The sequence below is a fragment of the Cynocephalus volans genome, chromosome 14, assembly GCF_027409185.1.
Source record: "Cynocephalus volans isolate mCynVol1 chromosome 14, mCynVol1.pri, whole genome shotgun sequence".
NCBI lineage: Eukaryota > Metazoa > Chordata > Mammalia > Dermoptera > Cynocephalidae > Cynocephalus > Cynocephalus volans.
In genome coordinates this window covers 83,250,506-83,274,652 of record NC_084473.1, presented here as the reverse complement: position 1 = coordinate 83,274,652, position 24,147 = coordinate 83,250,506, and the positions used below count along the sequence as shown (strand labels likewise).

The 24,147-nt window shown below is 45.9% G+C and overlaps 1 protein-coding gene across 3 annotated transcripts; it reads right to left on the bottom strand.

Moving 5' to 3' along the window:
• Window positions 1–430: 430 nt before the first annotated feature.
• On the bottom strand, window positions 431–17,615 carry THNSL2 (threonine synthase like 2). Of its 3 annotated transcripts, none has more exons than XM_063078381.1 (9): window positions 17,339–17,615; window positions 13,591–13,931; window positions 12,004–12,198; window positions 11,455–11,607; window positions 8,047–8,277; window positions 3,443–3,591; window positions 3,216–3,341; window positions 1,293–1,444; window positions 431–881 (listed from the first exon to the last, which is right to left on the bottom strand). In XM_063078381.1, the coding sequence occupies exons 2-9, from the start codon at window positions 13,811–13,813 to the stop codon at window positions 656–658; spliced, it is 1,455 nt and encodes a 484-aa protein (XP_062934451.1). In that variant the 5' UTR covers window positions 13,814–13,931; window positions 17,339–17,615; the 3' UTR covers window positions 431–655. The 3 variants fall into 3 exon arrangements, with proteins under 3 accessions (XP_062934451.1, XP_062934453.1, XP_062934452.1); XM_063078383.1 differs by having other exon boundaries at window positions 3,443–3,515; window positions 8,127–8,277; XM_063078382.1 differs by having other exon boundaries at window positions 13,591–13,825.
• Between the last annotated feature and the right edge of the window lie 6,532 nt (window positions 17,616–24,147).

The window sequence follows — 24,147 nt, the reverse complement described above, 5'->3', positions numbered from 1 at the left end:
TCTAGTGGCAAAAAGTCCCTCCACCTGGTGCCTGCCTCTCCAGCTGTCCAGAGGGATCCCCAGCATCCATGGCACGAGGTTTGTATTGAAATTCATTTATGTTGGTCTAAAACTCTCCTCAATCCACACAGGAATTGAACCCTATAATATAAATAACTAGGTCCAAGCAACAGGGCAACTTGACTCAGTTTGCACACTGATGCCCACACTTTCCCACACGGCCTCAATCTGGTGACCCCCACCTCAATCCATCAATACGACACCACCAGGGCCCCCTGCCCCTGCTTGCTCTGCTGCCCCTCCGGGCCAGGCCAACCTGGGGCAGCAGGTGGATGCAGCAGACACCTCAGCAGCAGCACTCAGCGGCCACCAGGGCTACCACGATCCTGCAGCTCTGCAGGGAAGAGGTCTGCCCTCAGGACTTGCAGAGTTTCCTTCACACTGAACAAGCACTTTTATTCCAGGGACTTCCAACATTTTAACAGGTGGAAGCTTCTGACAAGCTGGCCAAGACCTTTGGATTTGGTTGGGGGGCCAGATAAACTAAGCCTCCCAAGGACCTCCGACTCCCACTCTTGATGGGAGAAAGGGCGCAAGTTCAGAGGCCACACCCACTCCGGGATCTGGAGCCTAAAGGAGGCCAATTCCAGCCTGGCTATTCTGAGGAGTTTGGGGCATGACCCCTCCACCGCCGGCTTAAGTCCTCAATCGTGTCCCGCAGTATCTGCGTCCAGTCATCACCTCTCCGCATCAGGGTGCAGCGTGTCTCCTTGTGCTCCAGGGCCAGGATCTCCTCAGGGATCTCAGGGGTCAGCCCTGCAGCCAGGACAGCTTCCGGAAACTTGGCCGCAGAGGCGGGGGCCAGGCAGCAGCGGGGGATGCTGTTGGGGATGGGGGCAGGTGGGAGCCAGAGGACGGTGAGAGAATAGAGGGATGGGGAAAGAGAAGGTGGAGGAGGAAGGAGAATGCACAGGGTAAGGGTAGTGGAGGTGGGGCATGGAAGAGAGGGACAGACACAGGATTGCCACCTTGAACTTATCTCTAAAATTATGCTGCCTGGCAAACAGCTCCTCCTGGTGGGAGGCCCAGCTCAACCAACACCTTTGCCACTGGCTGTCCCTGGGATGTCTGTCACACTTCCGCTTCTGAGCCCAGTTCTAAGGCACAGTTCCGCACAGCACCCATCACTCCCATTAAAGACACTTGTCCACATTCCTGTCTCCCCTGCTGGGGAAAAGGAGGGCCCCTGAAAGTCAAGGGTCCTCCAGTGACCCAGGCCCCCACGTCAGTACCTGGACTGCTGCCTGTCTGTCCACTGGTAATGGCAGCTGGCGGCCACAGCCGAGTGAGGGCACAGCAAGTACTGGTTCTCGTCCCAGCAGCGGCCCATGGCCTGGGTGATTGCCTCATCCGACACTGATGCAGACGTCACTGCCTCTGAAAGCTGAAGGGCCCCCGGGTCAGAGTGGTGGGAGTCAGGTTTGGGGGGAAAGGGGAAAGATGGCTAAAGCCCCACTATATACCACACGGCCTGACACACACCAGCAGCGCAAACGAAAGGTTCAGGTTGAATGGCTGCTTGAGCTCAAGTAAAATCTCAGAGTTTCCCAGTTTTAAGCTGATTCACTCAACTTGGAGGAAGGATATGCTTGAGTTTTAGGTCAATAAATTTAGTTGGGATTTGACTCACTAATCAGCAAATTAGCCCATAGCTTGCTCAACAACCCGACACAACACGGAAGGTTAAGAGCAGTCAGATATTTCTGGTGCTTTGCTGTCGGTGTGCCCCCTTCCTGGGGGCTTGAGAACGACTCCTATCAGTTCCCACTCAGCTCATGCAGCACCTCCTCCGGGAAGCCTCCTGCGTCTCCACTTCTCCAGAGGAAGACTGCCTTCCCTGAGCTCCCTCGGTGAGGCTGGTTTATCTGATCACTCTCTGAAGATGTATCTCATGCTCACAATATACCAAACACTCCACATATACTTGACTGCAACAGACCATACGGTGTTATCAACTGTAGCTACCTCTCCCATTAGGATCACAGAAGGCAACAAATGTATTTTATTTGTTTCTGTATCTCTAGCACCTAGTGCAGTTTCTGATGCATAGTAAATACATAATAGAAAGAATGAATGAATGATGTTCCAGCAAATGGAGTGTCTCCTATGTGTACAACCAGGAAGAGAATAAAGAAGTGGGGGATATGGTGTCTGTGCTCATGGAACACCTCATTTATATGAGAAAAAGGAATGGATGTCAAAATAAACCATTAACCAAATAAATTGGTCTTTGGTTGCATTAAAAGGATAGAATTCAGCAGACAAAAGTTCCACTCCAATCTGTGTGGGTGTTGCTCAGCCTAGAGAACTGTATCCAGTTTTCAGACTACTCTTTAAGATGAACATTGACCATGCAAAACTATGTCATGTAAGGGACAGCTAAAGGAACCGGGAAAACTAAGTCAGTAAATGGGGATTCTCTCCTAATATGGGGAAGAAGAATCGGACTGCTCAAGCTAAAAGGAACAGATTCCAGCTCAACTTAAAGAACTCTGTAATGATTAGAGCTGGTGTGAGGTAGTGAGGTCGTGGTGACTAGAGGTATACATGATCTGGATGACCACCTAGTGCGAATGTGGGACAGGAGATTAAAGGCAGCTTCAGAAATTCCAGGGTTTTGTTTATTTTTACATAAAATAAGTAACCATCACCAGGTTTCATTGAAATAAAAACAATCATTCCCAACTAGACTCCTACCACTCTAAAAATATACAATCTCTCCTTCTCCTAAAAACAAAAAAGGGAAAGAAATAAAGAAAAAAAATTTTTTAATCTCAACAAGAACAATGGTCTCTGCTCATAGTGGATGGGCAAAGCAGCTTTCAATTGAAAGCTATTACTGGAAATTAGCCTTTCCTCATTCAATAAATTATTCCAGGGCTGGCCAGTTAGCTCAGTTAGAGCACAGCCTTCTAACACCAAGGTCGTGGGTTCGGATCCCTGTACTGGCGAGCTGCCAAAAAATAAATAAATAAATAGATAGATAGATAGATAGATAGATAAATAATTCCACATCAAGTGACTGTAAAAGTGCCCAGCTTGTAGCAGGTGCTCTAGAGGTAGGTGTCCACTTCCCTTAACCAGACTTCCAAACCCTAAGTCTGTTACGTGGCTGCACTCTTTCCTTTCTCTATGGTGTGTGGGTAGTGACTGACCTTGCTGTGCAGGTCCCTGGGTAGGTTCAGACTCTGGGTCCTTTCAAACTGCTCCATGAGGGCTCTTGTCATCTGGCTATCAGAGCCTGAGAGCAGCCAGAAGATCCTCTCCATGTTGTAGGGCACCTGAGCAGAAAGGCAGAGTCCCAGCCACGCTGATCTCAGCCCTTGTCCAGGAGCACCCAACCAACATCTGGGCCAGATCCGCACACCTCTCCCAGGCCCACCTGAATGTCCATAGCTGATGCCAAGGTTGGGTTGACAGCCTCAGACAGAGAGAAGTCTCCCTGCTGGACAGTCCTGTGGATGATGTCATTGCGGTTCACGGCCCCCACCAGGCAGATGGGCAAACCCATCTTCTGAGCAATGCACCCAGCTTAAGACAAGAGAGGAAGAGAGCAAAGATTTTTGGAAACAAAAGAAAAAAGAAAAAAATTGGGTTTCATCAAAATTAAGACACTTGAGCTTTTTGAAACACTTGTACTTCAAAAAACACTATTAAGAAAGTGAGAAGACACTTCCCAGAATGGAAAAAAAAAAAAATTTCAAATCATATATATTTCTGCTAAGGAATTTGTATCCAGAATATATAAAGAACTCTTACAACTCAACAATAAAAATACAAATAACCCAATTTAAAAATGGGCAATGGATATGAATAGATATTTCTCCAAAGGAGATATACAAATGGCCAATAAACACATGAAAAGGTGCTCAACATCATTAGTCATCAGGGAAATACAAACCAAAAACACAGTGAGATACCACTTCACACCCACTAGGATGGCTAGAATAAAAAAAAGACAGATAATAAAAAGAACTGGTGAAGATGTGGAGAAATTAGAAAATTCTCACATTGCTGGTGGGGAATTAAAATAGTGCAACTACTTTGAAAAACAGCCTGCAGTTCCTCAAAACATTAATCACAGAGTTACCATACGACCCAGCAATTCCACTCCTAGTTATAGACCCAAAAGAAATGAAAACATAGGTCCACACAAAAACTTATACACAAATATTCACAGCAGTATTATTCATAATAGCCAAAAAGTTGAAACAACCCAAATGTCCATCAACTGAGAAACTGATAAACAAAATGTGGAATATCCACACAACAGAATAAGTACTGATATACAAGTATGCTACAACATGGGTGAACCCTGAAAACATTATACTAAGTGAAAGAAATCAGACACAAAAGACCACGTATAATTCCATTTATATAAATATCTAGAATACACAAAAATCGACTCAAAATGGATTAAAGACCTAAATTTAAGACCCAAAGCTATGAAACTACTAGAAAAACATACGGAAAATGCTACACATAATGGGAGTGGGCAGCACTTTTTTGAACAAGACTACAGAGGTGCAAGCAACTAAAGCAAAAATAGACAAATGGGATTACATCAAACTAAAAAGCTGCTGCACAGCAAAAGACACAATTAACAAAGTGAAGAGACAGCCTACAGAATGGGAGAAAGTGTTTGAAACTCCACATCAGACAAGGGGCTAATATCCAGAATATATAAGGAACTTTAAACAACTTGACAGCAAAAAAAAAAAAAATATATATATATATATATATATATATATATATACCACAAATAACCCAATTAAAAAATGGGCAAAGGACCTAAACAGACATTTCTCAAAAAACATACAAATGGACAACAAGCATGTGAAAAAAAAAAAAATGCTCAACATCACCAATCATCAGGGAAATGCAAATTAAAACCACAATGAGATAGCACCTCACTGCAGTTAGATGGCTATTACCAAAAAGGCAGAAAATAACAAATGCCGGGGAGGATGCACAGAAAAGGGAGCTCTCCTACATTTTTGGTGGGAATGTAAATTGGCACAGCCCTTGTAGAAACAGTATGGAGGTTCCTCAGAGAACTAAAAATGAACTATCCTTTGACCTAGCAATCGCACTACTGGGTGTATACCCACAGGAAGTGAAATCAATATTTCAAAGAGACACCTGCACTCCCATGTCCACTGCAACACTACTTACAATAACAGTAGCCAAGAGATGGATCAACCTAAATGCCCATCAGAGGATGAATGGGTGGAAAACCTGCAGTATATATACTCAATGGAATACTATTCAGCTATAAAAAATAAATAAATAATATCCCGTCATTGCAGCAACATGGATGGAACTGGGGACCATCATGTGAAGCGAAGTAAGCCAGGCACAGAAAGACAAAGACTGCAGGATCTTACTCATATGTGGAATCTAAAAAAATTTTTAAAGTGGCTCTCATAGAAAGAGAGAGTAGAATAATGGTCACCAGAGGTGGGGGAGGGGAGGAGTGGTGGATTATCAGGTAGAAAATTATGCTGTCTACCCTAAGTGAATCAATGTACAGTATATGCATGCATTGAAACAACACAACGTACCCCACAAATATGTACAAATAAATGTTAAAATATAAATAAATAAATAAAGTAAAATGTCTACAATGGGAAAACCTAGACAAAAAATAGATTGGTGGTTGCCTAGGGCTAGTGGGGGAAGTGGGTGGAGGGGAAATGGGGAGTGACTGCTAATGGGTACAGAGTTTCTTTTTAGGATGATGTAAATGTTCTCAAATGATTGCAGTGATGGTTACACAAATCTGTGAATATACTAAATCCATTGAATTAGACACTTTAAATGTGTGAATGGTATGCAAATTATATAGCAGTAAAGTTGTTATAGAGAGAGATTGAGAGACAGAGAGAGAGAGAGAGAGAGAAGCGAGCACCACCATGCCCAAGGCTGTCCTATGCGCTGGCCCCTATGCACTGGCCCCTACCAGGTGCTCACAACTATAAAGCAACCTATCTGCAGAAGAGGAAATGAAGGTTCCTAGAGGTCAAAATAACCTGTCCAAAGCCTGCCAAGTGGCAGAATCAGGATTCAAAATATATCTGGCTCAGTCTAGAGCACATGGTCTTACCCCCAACTCAGCCTCCTAGAGCAGCAGCCTCAGACTGCTCCTGGAGAGGCACCAGGGGAGGACAGGGCAGCCGTCTCAGTCCACCCTAACAGCAGCTCTTGTTTGCAAGGCCCAACAAGGAATTCCTCACCCTGAAAGATGTGGAGCCCAGAAATGCAACATAATTTAAGAAGGTTTACACACTTTCATGAGTGGTTTACCCCTGGCAAGTAGTTAAAGGGAATTAGCAATAACCATACCATCCCCAATATCACTCTTAATTTTGGGAAACACTTTCACATTCTCATTTCACTTGATCCTCATGAAAACATTACGATATTCTTTTATGACAGAGGAGAAATGGAGACTCAGGAGAGTCTCAGGGCTTGAAGTCAAACAGCCGATGCCTGCAGAGTAGGGATATAGGAACATCCTCGGCAAATGTGTTTCTTTTGTGCCAGGCAGTGCGTGTGGTCAGCTCTGGGCCACACTACTCCAGGCGGCATCACTAACTGGAGAGTGATGTGTCTGGGGAGCACAGTGGGCTTCACCCCATGGTAGTGAAGAAGGCTTGGCTAACATCCAAGGCCTTGGCTAACTGCTGGTCCAGCGTTCTTTCCATCCCCCTGTTAGTGGGGGAAGTCAGGAAGCTTCCTAACCACTAAAATTGGGCTCACCTAAACCCTCCCTGGCACCCATAAGCAATGCTGGTGAAAGAATTGTCACAAACAGTGATATCCACTAGCCTCATGAGCTGGCGAGGATGCAGGCTCTGGGGCCACACTGCCTGCCTGGGCTGTCACCCTGGCTCTGCTGCTGACCTGCTGTGTAACCAGAGCAAGCTGACTCCCTTCTGTATGCCTCTGTTTCCTCACTATAGAATGGAAATACTACTATTGTCCTCCTCATAGGTGCATGTGAAAAGCACTTAGAACAGTGCCTGATGCACGGTTAAGTGCTTGATCAATGCTAATTATTATTAGAGAAATGGTTTTAATGCCACGCAGCTGTACAACATGTTACCCTCATGAAACATCCGCACACAGAATCTTATTTGCTCCTCACAAAGTAATCCAATCTCCTCTTTGCAGCTGAGGAGTTGAGTGTAAGAGACCGCCCACAGCCAGGAAAGGGCAGAACAGGGGTGGGGGGCCCTCCCCTATGTGGAGAGCCCCTCTTATGTGCAGAGCTCTGTCTGTGCACAACACACTGTGCCTGGGTAGTGTGCCCAGGAGTGGGAACACATAATGCCAGTCACATCGCTCACCCTCAGTGAAGGCAGCTGGCCAAGGCTGGGAGTAAAGTCCATATCTCTGACAGAGGGCACTGCCAGCTGGGCACAGAGGCTGACCTTGCCTCTCCACACTCTGCTGAGCAAGCAAGATAATATCTGCCTCTCCTGGGTCCATCCAATTACCCTAAAAATTATTTTCTACTCAAAACTGCCTACATTCCCCCTTCGCCCCCTCCCCTATGAAGAAGGGTATATAAGCATCTGAACCTCACTGGGTCATGGATAATCATTCTTTTGCTTATGTGTGTTAAATAAATTTGTGTGCCTTCTTCTCCTGCTAACCTGCCTATTGTCAGTTCATTTTCAGTGAATCTTCAGAGGGCAGGCAGTGGGGGGAGCTTTCCCTTGGCCCCTGCAGCACATGAGGTCAAGCTGCAGACTCCCCCCAGGGTTACCCATCACTGTCCCCCAGAAGCAAGAGCCCAGATGTCCCCCAAGAAGTTAGGGGGGAAGTCTTCCGGGAGCTTCTTCTGTGCAGTTTCCCATCACCTTCAGAACTAGAATTTGGCCTTCTTTTTCCTCACAGTCTTAGCCAAAGGGCAGCTGGAAGGACTCAGACCACAGGTGTTTTTCTGAAAAGCCCATTTGTGTCCCAGGATCCCCTTACCTGCAAGGTTGCCGGCAGCCCCCGTTGGCACAACCACCTCCACGGGGGGTAGGGGACACATGTCCAAGGAGGGCACACACCGGAAGTAAGCAAAGAAGTAGTGGGCCATCTGCACGAGGACCCGGGACCAGTTGATGGAATTCAGGCTCATCAGATTGTGCTTCTTGACGAAAGCCACGTCGGTGAACACGGCCTTGATGGGCTCATCAAGCTCATCGCTGTTTCCCTCCACTGTTAGGGGAGAGAGGAGAGGACAGCTGTCAGGAGCACAAAGAACCCCCGGGCAGCAGCACTTGCCTGCGACAAGGCCCACGCTGCTGAGCCCGTCTTCCTGGGACCTCCGGCAGCCTTGCTTCCTTTACTACCACGTGGTGTGGCCTGGCTTTCTAGACTCAATATCAAGTTCCTCAGGGACAGAAACCATGCCTCCTATTCTTCTGTTCCTGAAAATCTTCCCTATCTGGGAGAGAACAGAAAATATAGCCAGAACCATTCCCAATGTTTCTACCATTATATAAAAATAAGATATAAAATGTCAGGCTTCTGGGATATTGGGAAAGAATTCCTTTTTGTACTTCATGCCCATGTTCTCCACTCTTTGGTAAAGGAGGAGGAATTGTTGGCCTGATTGTGAGATGTTGGGAGGCTGATCCTTTACTCCACACTCCTCTTTCCGGGGTTAGGGTGGAAACAGTGACTGCTCCCGGGTGGTCTGCCCTTCGGCCCTCGTTTAGATCACAAGGATGGGTGCTCTGCTCTCTACACCGATGTGGCAGATAAGCGTGCGTGGGCAGAATTTCTCCTCCCTAAAGCTGGGTGTGTATGTAAGTTTAATTTATACGGAAATCATGGAATAAATTTATGGGTGAATTGTCCGCTAGTGCAAATTAAATCCCCAATCTAGCTCAACCAGCAATTCAACAGATATAGATCTCTTATTTGATACTTGGGTGTATTTCTTCATTGGATCCATGCTTGGAGGGGAAGGGGCTGAAATTTACTGGGGGAAGTACCAGAGTAGGTATTATGGTTGTTAACCATTCTGTCCTTTACCACCATGTATCAGCGGTGAGGCTGGGGGCTGGCCCTAGAACCACATGGGAACCCTGAATGGTCTGAGCCAGCTGCGGTGAGCCCATTCCTTTGCTAGTACCAAGCCATCAGTGACTGGCATTCCCTTGGGGTCAGGGTTAGGCTCCAGGATGAGCATGTGACTAAATTCAGGCCAGTGACACACAGGGGATGTCTGCTGAGGTTCTAGGAAAAGGTTCATTGTTTTTAAGACAGGACCACAGAAACAGAGATACCTGGTTATCTCAATAACCACCATAGAATCACAAAAGGACTGAGCCTTAGGACTGGGGAAGGCAGAGCAGAGAATGGGAAGAACCTGGGTTCCTGAAGGCACTGGGAGTCAGAGTCATCCAACTGGGAGCCCATCCCACTTCCAGTTACAGAAGCTGGAAAAAAATCCTATTTTAAGATGGTCTCAGATTTTCTGTTACTTCCAGCCAAAAGAATCCCAAATAATATAATGAATGAATTCCTAGAGCTTGTTGATTATTCTGTGCTTAAGAAGAAACAAGTATACAATGCATATGGAAATTAGTGACTTAAAAACCCAGTATCCGCTCACAACAATCCAGATGGCCCATCCCTATCCCCAAAAACACTGTTAGCTCCTGAACTAACACACATCCTCCTAGAAACCAAACCAGAAGGCTCCAGAAAGGAAAGGACAAAATCTGAACAGTGCTGTTCATAAACAAAACTGATTTCTTTAAAGTCCGTTGCCTTATTTTCTTGAAGCTCAGAAAATGTGCAAAACAGAAATGCCCCTCCAGCTCCAGCAATAACACTTTTATGGCACGCTGGGCTCATCACCATCCACTTTCCTGCCACTATTGCACAAATGAGCACCATCCTCCTACCCACAGGTCAGGAACGGAACTTGCATTCATACCCTTACGTAAAAGCCTTCCAATTTCTGTGCACAAGGTGAGAAGGGAATAGGTGGCAAGACAGAAGTACCAAACATTAATCTCTGCTTTGATTCTAGGAAGACAGTCCTAGGTCCATAATTAGGAACTCTGGCACTTGGGGTATAACAGGGACCCTCAGGAGCCTGACTCTTGTGCATTAAGGTCTTGCAATGACTGCAGGAAAATACAGCCAAATATGGGCAACTACCAAAGCTAACATGTAAGAGTTTGCCAACACCCACATTAGGCAAACCATGGACTTTCCAATGGAATGTGTATGCACTTGCTAAAGAAAAGAGCAGAGAGGGCTTTTTGTTTGCTCTTGAACAAATAGACAAAGGATATTCATGATACTCCCATGGGTAAGGTTTGTTTTCACTGTGGTTTTGCTCCTTGACAAAGTTGGTATTATATAAACACCTCCTCTACCCGATTGTAACAGGAGGCCAGGCAGGTAAAGGAGTATTTTCTGCCACATTCGCTGTCCTGCCAGGTGAGCGACCAAACTAAGCCAGGCTGCCTGGACAGCCTGCCCAAGACCATAGCATGCGAAATCTCAACCAAGCCTCCGACTGCTCATACTCCCACCCCCGCCTTGGGGAATCTGGTGAGGTGTGAGAGGTAGAAATAAAAACTCATGTCTCCACCGATACTCACCCTGTCTTTCTCTATCTTCAGTCCCCATAATGATTAAATTCATTCAGAATAGATGGACTGACATGAAAGGAGATGGTTTTGCCTTTCTCCAAGCACAAAGTCCTATGAGTCTCGCGATGAGGCTCAGGAAGGGGTATAACTTGTGATGGATACCACTGAGTAGCTTCCTATTTTAAATACTTAGACCTGCTAACAAAGTGCATGGCTTAGTTGTTTCTATACCATAAGTGATGGCGTGAACTGTCAACATATTATTACATGTTAATTATTACATTATAATTGTTCTGTTATTACATGTTAATTATCACATTATAATTATTCCCTTAAAAAAATTATTTAACATGTTTGTGCCCTGTAAACCTCAGTGTCCTGGAATAAAATCCAAGCCACTTGGCTCAGGTTATGGCTTTGCATGGCTGCCTACAAACATGGCACCAGCAGGTTGAACCTGCAGGGAGTCAGCGTTCTTTGGGGTATGTTTTCAACCTGCACTCCCCTATGTTGTACTGTTGGTATTGTTATATGCATTTGTCATCTCCAATAGTTTATGAGACTGTGTAGCCAGGAGCCTACCCAGAGCTAAGCCAAGGCATATGTACCAACCTCAAAATATGACTGATGAAGTGAGGGAGGGAGAAAGAAGGAAGAGGAGGAAGGATGGCCAGCTAGTCAATTGCACAGTTTGTCCCAGCCTATCTCCCAAAAGAGACTCAATCAAGGCAGGGTCACACTGTCCCTGCTGAGGCTGCCCTGCCTCAGCCACACCCACCTCTAAACACATGGACATTCTCCTTCAGCACCGTTGTCATCTGGAGCTCCTGAATCTTCGAACAGTGACCTTTGGGCAGTAGAACGATGATGTCCACGTTCTTTGCCCCTTGAACACTCTCAATGGCAGCACTCCCTGTGTCCCCAGAAGTTCCTGGATCAGAAGAATGGAGAAACCTCCCCTTTAGCACAAGGGGGATGGAAAAGGATAGAAATGACCCCTAAAGCATTGTTGCTGAATGTTGCTTTAAATACTTGGAGGAAAGGAACCTAGTAGTCAACCTGGGGTCTGTGGATCCCTTAATAAAACTCAGGATGTCAGTGAACTTGGTACCACATAATCTTAAGTATTTTGTGTATTTAAAAATATTATTCTGAGAAAGATCCACAGTCTCCACTAGACCAAGGGGTCCATGGCACAAGAAAAGATTAGAAACCCTGCTCTAGAAGGACCGATAACGCAGTCCGAGAGTGATTCAGTGGAGGGCATCCTGTAGGTGGACACCCAGCAGTCAGGACACTGAGGTGCTCTGGTACCCACATTACAAACCTACAACCACGGTAACGTGCTTCTCCCTCTTGTCCAGGAAGTACTGCAAGAACTGTGCTGTGCAGCACAGAGACAAGTCCTTAAATGCATACGTGACTCCATGCCACAGCTCCAGCACGTTCAGCCCGTTCTTCAACCTGGACAGATGGACCACCTCTCTGTGCCGGAATCTGCTGAAGGCTCGGTCGATCAGACCTGTGCAGGCGGGGAGGTGGGAATGGACAGCAGGTGAAAGGCATGATCTCTTCCCTCAAGTTCTCTCTCAGTCTCTTTAACACTTGGAATTCCAGTTTCCATCTCCTGCTACTAGGTAAAAAGACTAGCAATTTTTATCTCAAATAATACCATTTATGAAAATAATTGTATAATATATTTATATAATAATGTAAACCTAGAAAAAAGTCTGGAAAGACATTCACTAAACTGTTCATAGATTCCTCATAATGGTTCCCTCAGAAACCAGAACTGGCAATAGAAGACTTTCATTTTTAACTTTATACAGTTCTTCACTGTTAGAATTTCTTGTGAGCATGTATTCCAATAGAGGGTGAATAAAATCATTATATAACAAACAAATCAATGTCCCATCTATTCTAATGTTCCTTCTTATAGTACGAAGCTTCTAGTTTGTTTGTTGCATTACTAAATCTCACTCTGTGATGCCAGAACCTCTGGATGGTTGATGTACAATCCTACCTAAGGCAGGGCAGTCTACAGCAGAGCTTCTCAAACTTTCACTGGCAAACCAAGTACCTGGGATCTTTTTAAAGTGAAGAGTCTGATTCAGTAGGTCTGAGGGAGCCTTAGATTTCTAATAAGTGCCCAGGCGATGCCATCACTGCTAGTCACTGAACCATATTTTGAGTGGTCCTTTCCTCTCTCCAACCCAAAACACTCACCATTACATCATGGATTTTATTCTTGCTACTCCATGGACCACCAGTACTAGTATTATCTGGACACTTCACAGAAATGCAGGGGGCTGGCCAGTTAGCTCAGTTGGTTAGAGCTCAGTGTTAAAGTCAAGGGTTCGGATCCTTGTGTTGGCCAGCCGACAAAAAAAAAAAAGAAAGAAAGAAAGAAAGAAATATAGAATTCTTGGGCCCACCCCAGACTTACTGAATCAGAATCTGCTCGTTAACAAGATCTCCAGGGAAAATGATAGACACATTATAGTTTGAGATAAGCTGGTCCAGGACACTCTAAAAGTCCCTTTTGGAATTGTCATTCAAGGAAATAAAACAACCTGGGGGTCTGGGTGTTTTATATGTAGGAAGAAAACATCCCAACATTCAAACCACTCAAGATGATCATGAAATCCCTAGTTCTGAAGGTTTTTCTTTTTTTAAATGAACTAAAGAAAAAAATTCTCTGCATATCATTTCAGCATTCATCTTGCTGGAGGTAGGAGCTGGAACAGATGAACTCTTTGGGATATTTCCAATTGTGGGATTTCAGAGTCAGGAAAAATCCCAAAGTTTAGGAAATACAACTAGCAGCTTCCTAGTCATTGGGTGATAGATTTACAACTCTGTGGGGGGCTGGGCTGGCAGGGGTGGGGAGTAGAAGTAGGGATGGGATGCTCACCATTTAAGTCTTCTCTCGGAATGAGCTCAGGGCCAATGAAGAGAGCACACAGCTCCTTCACTAGGCCAGGATAGGAGAGCGTGCTCCACTGACACAGGGTCTGTCTGTCCAGCTGTGGGAGCTCCTCGGGCATGAAGAGGCCGCCATCCGGTGCATAGCCAGAGAAGAGGGCCCCCTCAAAGTTGACCGGTGGGGCCATTCCCCGGGTGCTGACGTACCACATGATCTTGGAGGCCTGCAGAGGGGACACTCCCAGAGACACTTGGTTTCCAAGCTCTCAGCACACACAGGCCCCTCAGTCAGCATCTGGACCACCTCTCACCGGAGTGTGTGTCCCAAACCTAGATACAGGAGCCCTGTCTTGAGTCTAATGCCAACTTTCATCTGGGACTGTGCAAATCATGACCTCTCCAATCAAAATAAGGTACCTTGGGGTAGGGAGTGCTGGAGCATGCCGGAAAAGAGATAGCTTGGTCCTCACTAGGGAGAAAGCCAGCCTTCGCAGGCAGCAGCGCAGTGTGGGGGGTGGGGGATGGTAGACAATAGCAATAGTGGGCAACTGCCACTTGGATCTCTTGATAAGGAGAAGACTAACATATCTGGTCATACATCCCTTTAACAGATGTCTGGGTCCACTTCCCAAAAAAATGGTTGCCCAAAATCCAACCACCTTCAATGGTTATTTAGGGACACTGCGTATAACCTTGTGGTTCTCAACTCTGGTAGTTTGTTGGAATCAATTTCGGAGTGTTAAAAATATAAATATATTTTATATATATATACATACCTGGGACCCTACCTGGATCAATTCAATTAGATTCTCTAAATGAGAGCTCCTGGAATGTCTAATGTGCAGACAGGATTAAGAACAAGGCGACTGACTCATTGCAATTTGCCTGGGACTTTATTGGTTTTAAAACTGACAGTCCTTTAACCAACCTCTCCCTATCTCCCCTGCCCTCTATCCTTCCCAGCCTCTAGTAACCACAATGTTACTCTCTACTTCTACGAGTTCAACTTTTTTAGCTTCCATATATGAGTGAGAACATGCGGCATTTATCTTTCACTTAACTGACTTAGTTCACTTAACATGTTTTCCAGGCCCATCCGTGCTGCCAAGTGCTGTGGGTTAAATGGTATTAATCCACACAGTAACAGTGTAGAGGGTGCAAAATCCTATTATGGCAGTTGAAAGGTGGGGCCTTTAAGAGGTGATTAGATTGTGAGGACCTTTCCCTAGTGAATGGACTGATCCATTCACGGAGTAATAAGTTGATGGTTTAATAGCTGGTAATGGGTGTGGTTCTGATGGCTTTCAAAGGAGAGCAAGTGAGCAGGTTGGCTCTCTCTTGCTCAAGCCATTTGCAATGTGACACCCTGCATCACTACAGAGTCACCACCAGGAAAAGGCCCTCCCCAGATGTGTTCCCTGGACTTTGGACTTCCCAGCCTCCAAACCTGTAAGAAATAGATTTCATTTCTTTATACATTACTCAGTTTCAGGTATTCTGTTATAAGCAACAGAAACAGACTAATAACACCAACTATAACAGAATTTCAGTCTTGTTTATGGCTGAATAGTATTCCACTATATATATATATATATATATATCACATTTTCTTTATCCAATCATCTGCTGATGGTTGATTCCATATCTTGGCTATTGTGAATAGTGCTGCAATGAACTTGTAGCTAGATAGGAAGAATAAGTCCTGTTAGGTGACTATAATTAACAATGTTTTATTGCATATTTTCAAATACCTAAAAGGGAGGATTTCAAATGTTCCCAACACAAAGAAATGCTAAATGTTAGAAGTGATATATATGCTAATTACCCTGGTTTGATCATTACACATTGTATACAACTCTTAAAATATCACTCTACACCACATAAATATGGACAATTATTACACATCAAGTAAAAAAATAATAATTTTTTAGAAGCAAAAAAAAAAAAAAAAAAAAAAAAATCCCTGAAAGTCTCATGTCCGAGGAAACCCCTCAATCCCAGGCACACTAGGATGGCTGGTCATTGTAGTCAATAACCAGTGCCCTACCTCTCAGCTAACCCTAGAAGAATAGTTAGAAGTGCTGACATGCTGCCCTTAAACTCTCTGGCCATGGCTACATGGCCCTGCATGAACTCAGAGCTCTCTGGTTCTTTGGGTAAGGAAAGTCCCAGGGCACCCCAGGCCTAACTTTGGTTGCATTTCCACATCAATTAGGTTCCCAGGAGTCAGGTACAAGGTCAAGGAGCTGGGCTTGAACTCTGAACACTTTTCTCTGGATCAGGGAGTGAATGTAGGGGCTCTGGTTTTAAAGCCCCAAGTAACTCTGGGGATGAATTTGACTAGACATAGCTCTCAATGCCAGCCTGGACTCTTCCGTGCCAGGGCTGGAGGGGAACCCCTGCCCTCTGGCAGTCAAGCCACTCCAAGCTGTCCAGCTATAAGGGTCAGAGCTAGCATTGATCTGGAAGAATCCCGGTTTCCTAGATTGTGGGCCCAGTACAAGTCCTTTGTGGGCAGCCATGTGCCACTCTCCTCCCCACAAATACAAGTGCATTCAATTTAGAGACAGAGACAAGCTTAATCATCCAAACCATGAATCCTCTGAAAGTGAAAGGGGACATAATTATGCTGGGACAATGGGTATAAGCCAGAACTCTGGCAACCTGGAACATATGGTCACCCTGTATAGCAGCCCATGTCAAAGAAATGAAATCAGGGTAACTCCAAAAGCCAACTGAAGTGGGTTAGCAAAGTAGGCACAATGTTTCACAAAATAGAGCCAGGGTCGGGGGACCAGGGGCTAGCAGTGCTTTCAACAGAGGTATTTCTGTACTTCTCTGGTAAGGGCCAGAACCAATGCAAACTGCCCAAGACTTTGGACTTACAGGAAGGGGACCTCACCAGGCCACTTCATAGGGCCAAACTAAAGAAACTGCTCCAGGAGTGAGGGCAGGGGCAAGGGCAGGGGAAGGCAGGACTATAAGGAAGAGCAAAAGAAAACATTTTTGGAATGCCCTTCTCTGCGTGGAACGGCCACATCACACCTGGGGCACTGAGGGCTGCTCTGGGTTCCTCACTTTAAGAAGGATGTGGACAAAACGGTCCAGGAACAAAGGAGAGGGACTGACTCCGGGCTTTGCCCATGTCGGTGTTAAGAGCCAAACTGATTATTCCACAGACCCAGGCCCATTACAGGGGCAAGGTCTGTCCCTGTTCTCTCCAGTGACTTTGAGGATCAGGATTCCCAGGCCAATGGGGCAAAGCTATAGAAGTAGAATTAGCTGCCACAGGAGGCAGTGACATTGAGAAAGAAAATCAAGCACTTTCGGTGGACTGTTGTATGAGGGTTTCAAGCATGGAATGGGGGACTAGATTAAATGACCTCTGGGGTAAAAGACATAATAATTTTCTCTTGTGACTCCTCTGGACCCTGTTCCACCGCTGAAGACAGGGCAGAAAAATTCCGATCAATAACGAGGATAAATAATAAGGGAAATAGGAGACACCCGAAGGCCAAGGCCGAGGTTAACATTTCAGGAAGGGCTCTCTGGTGTGGCTCAGGGCATGCGCTGGGCGGAGACATGGACCCCAGCGGCAGGCCCAGGGCAGGACCCCTGCCCTCCAAGGTCACTGGGTACCAGACCTCGGCTGGCCAGGCCCTAGGCCAGGGCGGGAGATCTAAACCCTCAGGGGGTTCGCAGCAGCCTAACACCCCACTCCCAGCCCCTGGACCCACCACAGATTTCCGTTTCGGGGTTCTCCGAGGACTGCCGATCCCGGCAGAGGGTGCAAAGCCTCAGACACCCTCCACCCTCCCAGGTTCCCCCGAGGCGTGGCGCCGGCCCGAACTGAGGTTACACAAAGCGGCGGGGAGGCTGGAGTCACGGCCGAGCGGGACCGCGAGGTCCCCGGGCGCGCGGTTACCGGGGCGGGCGGCGGCGGGCTGACTCCGGTCCCGCGCCCTCGAGCCTGGTCCGCCTCCGCGACCCACGGGGCTCCGGCTTCCGGCTGCGACGGCTTTAAATGCCCGGATGGGGAGGACTTGGGGGCGGGAGGTGGCGGCCGCAGAAAGGGGCGTGGGGAGAGGGGAGGAGCGTCCGGACGGGAACGCGAACGAGAGAAGCCGTCCGCTCCGCACTGGGCATGTGTTTAAGGCACTTCACTAAACGCTTTGTTCTCTTTCAGGCTCTTGATCTTCACTGCAGGGCTCTACATAGCACGTGACCTCATTTTCCAGATTAGAAAACAGAGGGCAAGATGGAAAGAAGAAAAGCCCTTCCCTTCTTTGGGCTTCATGCCTCTGCAAAATCAGAGCTAGACAAGCTCCTAGTTTCTCAAAGGAGACTAGTGTGTCAGGAGTTCAGAATCTATCAGATAGGTGACATTGACTTAGCTCAAAAATTCCATGCAGGAAAACACTTTTTATTAAGCATAGATCTATTCTCGGGGAAACGCCTGCCCCCACCCCCACCCCCACCCCAATTTAATTTTCAGAAATAAAAGCAAGAACGTGTTTGGGGGGGGGGAGAAGATCGCCAGATATGCCCAAATGCCCCTGGATTCACATTCATGCTCCTGGGTCCCGATCCACTGAGATGGCAAAGTTTGAGGTGCCAGCTAAAGTTTAGTCCTGGCTCTGGCTGGGCCTGGTCACTGAAGCAGTCCCAGCTGGGCCTTAGGGGGATGGAGGGCTTGGACAGCTGTCGTCTGGCGTTGCTTGTTTCCCCCTACTTATGACAGTCTCGTAATCATGTGGTGTCTGTTTACTCAAGTTACCTGATCTCCAAACTTTGGCCCACACGTGGTACCCCCTTGACATATTGGTGCAAGTCCACGCAGCTACCATTGACTGACCCCAGGCTGGGTGAGTCTCCAATTCTGGAGAGAGAGAGACTGACTGGTCACTTCTAAGGTGATGAATTGGCCTTCCCTACACAAGATGGGGCCAGGGACTAGTTGTCATGGAGTTCACACAGGGGTCGGTCATCAGGTATACTTGATCACTCAGATGCCAGAGAAACTGAGGACCATGGCAAAAAGGCCATAAGATTTGCAGTGTTGTTTACAGTGCTCATAACCAGCCGGATGGAGTCGCCACAACCATCACAAGGACAGAAGTACCTTCCACAGAGCACTCCCACCAGGCCCTCTGCCAGACTCACTCTCAGAAAAGTGAGGAGCAAACGGCTCAGGGAACAAACAACATGTTTAATTCATTACAAGTCCCTGCCTGGGACATTCACAACAGTGCAGCTACAGAAAATACAAACTTCTGCACAGTCCACAAGGAAGACAGAATTCTGAGAGCCAAGCAGGAACAGCAGGGATGTGGAGTTCACAGAGACATCCACCCTGTATCAACATTTAATTTTTATAAGATTAGAAACTGCTTTTTTTTTTTTTTTTTTTTTATCATGCTGACTACAGTGCTTAGCTGTCTGTGGCTTTGAAGCCAACCATCTTCAAAGACTGAGCTGAAGCACAGTCCCAGGGTCCTTGCAGTGCCATTCCTTCTGTGTGATCCAGGCAGAGCCATCTTAAGAGAGGCTTCTCCAAGACTGTGCAGAGGGAGAATTTACCTTTGTCCACATGCACTGGGATGTAGGAGTTAGGGACCAGAGCTCTGCTAAGGATGAGGGAGCATACAGAGCCCAGACTGTTGGAGAAGAAAGTGACCTGCCAGAAGCCCTCCAACCTCTGTGCAGAGCAGAGGCCAGAGCTCAGGATTTTTCTAGTTCCCAAGCTGGGCAAAAGTAGCAGGGCAGAGGGAAAACTAAATGGCATTCCAAGTCAGGACACACCGGTTCTATCTGAGCATTTTGGAAATCCTAAATTGATGATTTGTCTTTTTACCTAATGTATGTGGTGGTTGTTTGTGGAACTGGGGTAATATTTAAGCTTTCCTTAGAGGTCTTCCCTCTTGATGCAGTCAGATCTCTGCTGGAAGGTATTCTAATTAAAGGTCTTCCCTAAACACTTGTTCTACAACAGCCCTCTTCTCTTGCTTTATTCTTCTGCACAGACTTATCACAACCAGACACTGGAGAGAGCTATTGGTTTCTTCTCACCGTCAGTAGGTTGAGGTCTGCATAGAATGTATTACATCAGGTGAATAGAAAACTTTAGGTGAGCTTCAAGTTGACACAGGTAGGTACTGTGTGAGCCATATGGATGACACTGGTCTGGATCACAGAGAACAAGCCTGAGATGACATGGGGCCAAGGCTTATTGGAAGGTGAAGAACACATGAGTCAGACAGGACAGCCATAGATCAAGTTTAGGCTGGAAGTTGATGTTGACTGTCTAGAACAGGGTCAGCAAACTATGCCCCATGGGCCAAATTCTGCCCACTGCCTGTTTTTGCAAATAAAGATTTACTGGAACCCAGCTGCACCCATTCGTTGGAGTGTTGCCTGTGGCTGCTTTTGCATTACACTATTTTTTAATTGAAACACAATTGATCATACATATTTATGGAGTACAGAGTTGACTATCAGTATTCATGTACAATGATCTAATGCATTACAACAGTATTGTGGAATAGTTGCAACATAGACCTGTGGCCTGCAAAGCTTAAAATGCATTAAATTGCATATGGCATATACGAGGGTACTTCGAAAAGTTCATGAAAAGATTCGTATTAATTCTATTTTCCATGAACTTTTTGAAGTACCATTGTATATTCATGTGCCAAAAAGCATTAAAAATTCAAATGATTACTAGGGTATATAGGCTACCATAGTAGATTGGAAATTGCTGCTAAGAGGAGGAGGAGAAACATAAATGTTTTCCTAGAAAATTGGCAACATTGGAATTTTTCCATGAGAATTGCCTTTCCTTACTATGTCCCCTACTACCTCATGGCTAGGTGCCAAGTGTGCACCCAGATTACTGATGTTATACTTAATTTTTTCTTGATCTCTGATAGAGTTTGTATGTGTTGTTTCCTCCAAAACTCATGTGGAAATTTGATCTCCAATGTGGCAGTGTTGGAAACTGATTTGAGTCATGGGGGCAGATCCCTCAGGAATGGATTAATGCTCTCCCTAAGTGGGGGGAGTAATGAGTGAGTTCTCGCTTCATTAGTTCCCATGAGAGCTGGTTGTTTAATAGACCCTGGCACCTCTTTTCTCTCTCTCTCTCTCTCTCAATCTCTCTCACTCTCTCTCTCTCTCGCTACCTCTAGCCATGTGATCTGATTGTACCTGCTGCTTTCCACCATGAGTAGAAGCAGCCTGAGTCCTGTGCCAGATGCAGCTGTTTCAGAATCATAAGCCAAATAAACCTCTGTTCTTTAGAAATTTTCAGTCTCAGGTATTTCTATTATAGCAACACAAAACGGACTAAAACAGAAAATTGGTACCAAGGAGTGGGGTGTTGCTATACTGATACCTGAAAATGTGGATGCAGCTTTGGAACTGGGTAATGGGCAAAGGTTGGAGAAGTTTGGAGGACTTAGAAGAAGACAAAAAGATGAGGGAAATTTTGGAACATTTTAGAGATTGGTTAAATGGTTGTGACCAGAATGCTGATAGAAATGTGGACAGTAAAGACACACAGATGATGAGGTCTCAGATAGAAATGAAGAACTTATCAGGAATTGGACAAAAGATGACCCTTGCTACACTGTAGCAAGGAACTTGGCTGCATTGTGTCCATGCCCTTGGACTTTGTGGAAGGTGGGACTTAAGAGTTTTGAACCAGAATGTCTGGCGGAAGAAATTTCTAAGCAGCAAAGCATTAGGGAAGCTGCATGGTTACTTTTAACAGCCTACTCTGAGTTACAGTGGCAAAGGCATGATGTAAAGCCAGGAATTAAAAGGGAAGCAGAGCATAAAGATTTGGAAAATTTGCAACCTGGCCATGTGGTAGAGAAACAGAAAGCAGGAGAAAAATGCAAGGGTGAAGCAGATAAACTGTTTGCTAAAGACATTATTTTGGCAATGAGGCAGCCAGATGCTAAAAACAAGGACAATGGGAAAAAAACCCTAAAGGCATTTGAGAAGTCTCTGGAAGGGTACCCCACCCATCACAGACCTTGAGGCCTAGGAAGACTGAGTTGTCCCAGAGGACAGACCTGGGGCACAGCTGCCCTAGGGAACCAGCTCCCTGCATCCCAGCAGCTCAGGCTGGATCAGCCTCAAGTTTAGTTCATGCAGCAGCTCTGGAAAGTAGAAGCCTGAAACCTTGGTGGCATCCACGTTATGTTGTCTGCAGGCCAGCAGGATGTAAGAGCAGTGGAGGCGTGGCAGCCTCCACCCAGATTCCAGAGGATGTATGGAAAATCCTGGGGACCCAGGCAGAGACTTGCCATAGGGACAGAGCTGTCACAGAGGCCATCTACTAGAGCAATGCCGATCAGGAAAGTGGGATCAGAGCCCCCAAAGAGAGCCCCCACCAGGGAAATGTCTAGTACAGCCAAGGCAGTAGGGCTGCTGCCAGGACCCCAGAACTGCAGGGCCACTGGTAACATGCCTGGAAAAGCCACAGGCACCAATGCAGCCTACTGTGCTATGCCTGGCAGAGCTGTGGGAGTGAGGCTGCCTGAGGTTTTGGGGGCCCATATGCCCAATTGTGCCCAGGATGCAGGACTTGGAGTCAAAGAAGATTATTTTAAAGCTTTAAGACTTAATGTCTACCCTGCTGGTTTTCAGACTTGTTTGGGGCCTGTTTCTCCTTTCTTCTGGCCTATTCCTCCCTTTTGGAATGGGAACGTGTACCCGATATCTGTTCCACCATTCTTCCTTGGCAGTAGATAAATTTGGTTTTGTTTTCCAGGTTCACAGCTGGAAGGACTTTTGGTTTTGGTCTCAGATAAGACTTTGGACTTTTAAGTTGGTGCTAGAACAAGCTAAGACCTTTGGGACTGTTGGGATGGAATGATTATATTTTATAAGTGAGAGGGACATGAGTTTGGAGGAGCCAGAGGTGGAATGATGGAGTATGGATGTGTTGTCCCCTCCAAAACTCATGTGGAACTTTGATCCCCAATGTGGCAGTGTTGGAAAATGATTGCGTCATGGGGGCGGATCCCTCATGAAAGGATTAATGCTCTCCCTAAGTGGGGGGAGTAATGAGTGAGTTCTTGCTTCATTAGTTCCCACGAGAGCTGGTTGTTTAATAGACCGTGGTACCTCTTCTCTCTCTCGCTCTCTCTTGCTTCCTCTCATCATGTGATCTGCTTGTACCTGTCGCTTTCCACCATGAGTAGAAGCATCCTGAGGCCTGTGCCAGATGCAGCTGTCCCAAAATCATAAGCCAAATAAACATCTGTTCTTTATAAATTACCCAGTCTCAGGTATTCTGTTATAGCAACACAAAACAGACTAATACAATCTCCAAGTGGCAGCATCTTCTGTCACCTTCACCTGTTTCTCTAGCTTCTCTTTTAAGTAGATGGTGATTGGAAAACAGAAATTGTCTAAAATGTTTGGAATATATTAGAATCAGAAAGTAGATTGGACCTTCCCCCATGTTCTACAGATGCAACAAAGAGAGTTGGGGTCTCATCTCCAAAGTCACCTGGCTCCTTTTCTAGTAATCTCCTTTTGATGGGATTAAGAATTTTCATTTATTATTAACTGTGCCAGTACTATTTCCACTTTTCATAACTTTATCCCTAGGGAAACTACACTTTAAAGACTAGCAGCGGATTTTTTGCAAGACAAAGTTATTCATTCAGCAAACATGTGTTAAGCATTTGCCAGCTGCAAAGCACTGCGTTAGGGTGGAGAGTCAAAGCAGAATATGGTGGTCTCAGCCTCACAGACATTTACAAGTGGGGGAAACAGAGAATATTACATGACCGAGTCTCTCAGCAGAAGAATGACTTTTTCTTTATGTGAACACAAATGAAAAAACAACAAATGAATAATTATGGACTGTTTCATCAACATCTCATGAGTTGGGGAGATGATATATGATAAAAAGAGTGCAGGCAGGGGAGGGCAGCAGAGAGGCTGCAGGTGGACCCTGAAAGTCAGGAGAATGCAAAGATCACTTACAGACATATCTCTATTGAGAAGGTTTATGAGGGACTCCTAGGTTTCTTGCAGGCTCAGAATAGCTGTGGAAGGCAGCTGGGAATATGACCCATGGACCAGCTCTCCAGTGCCCACCCGCCAGGGGAGGAGAGGTTGAACTGGCTGTGGCAGGTGAAGTGGGGTACATCAACTGTGCCTCGGGAGCATTCCCTGACAATGCAGATGGCAGAGGTGTGCCCAGCTGGGCACCTGAAAACCACCAAATAAGTCTCATGATCCTTATTTTCTTTGATAACAAATGAGGTGATAAAATCTAAAGCTAAAGGGAATGAAGAAAGGGAAGGAAGAACAAAAAATTATAAAAAATGTTATTTAGAAATATGGAGAAAAGTAGCAATTGTTTCATTATTTTACCTTTTATGTATGTTTTTCAATTCTGACAAGGGTCCTGTATTCTCAGACTTTAGTGTGCCCCACCCACACACACACTAGGAGAGCTTGCTAAACACCCAGGCCCTGCCCTCAGAGACTCTGACTCAGTAGGTCTGTGAGGGGCCCAGAC

What these genes read in the sequence shown, in the direction of transcription:
- THNSL2 (XM_063078381.1), bottom strand. Translation starts at nt 13,813, where the DNA reads ATGTGGTACGTCAGCACCCGGGGAATGGCCCCACCGGTCAACTTTGAG. An exon ending in GCACGTTACCGTGGTTGTAG is followed by an intron (nt 11,608 to 12,003) that starts GTTTGTAATGTG and finishes CTTCTGATCCAG; the next exon opens with GAACTTCTGGGGACACAGGG. An exon ending in CCAGGGACCTGCACAGCAAG is followed by an intron (nt 1,445 to 3,215) that starts GTCAGTCACTAC and finishes GGGGCCCTTCAG; the next exon opens with CTTTCAGAGGCAGTGACGTC.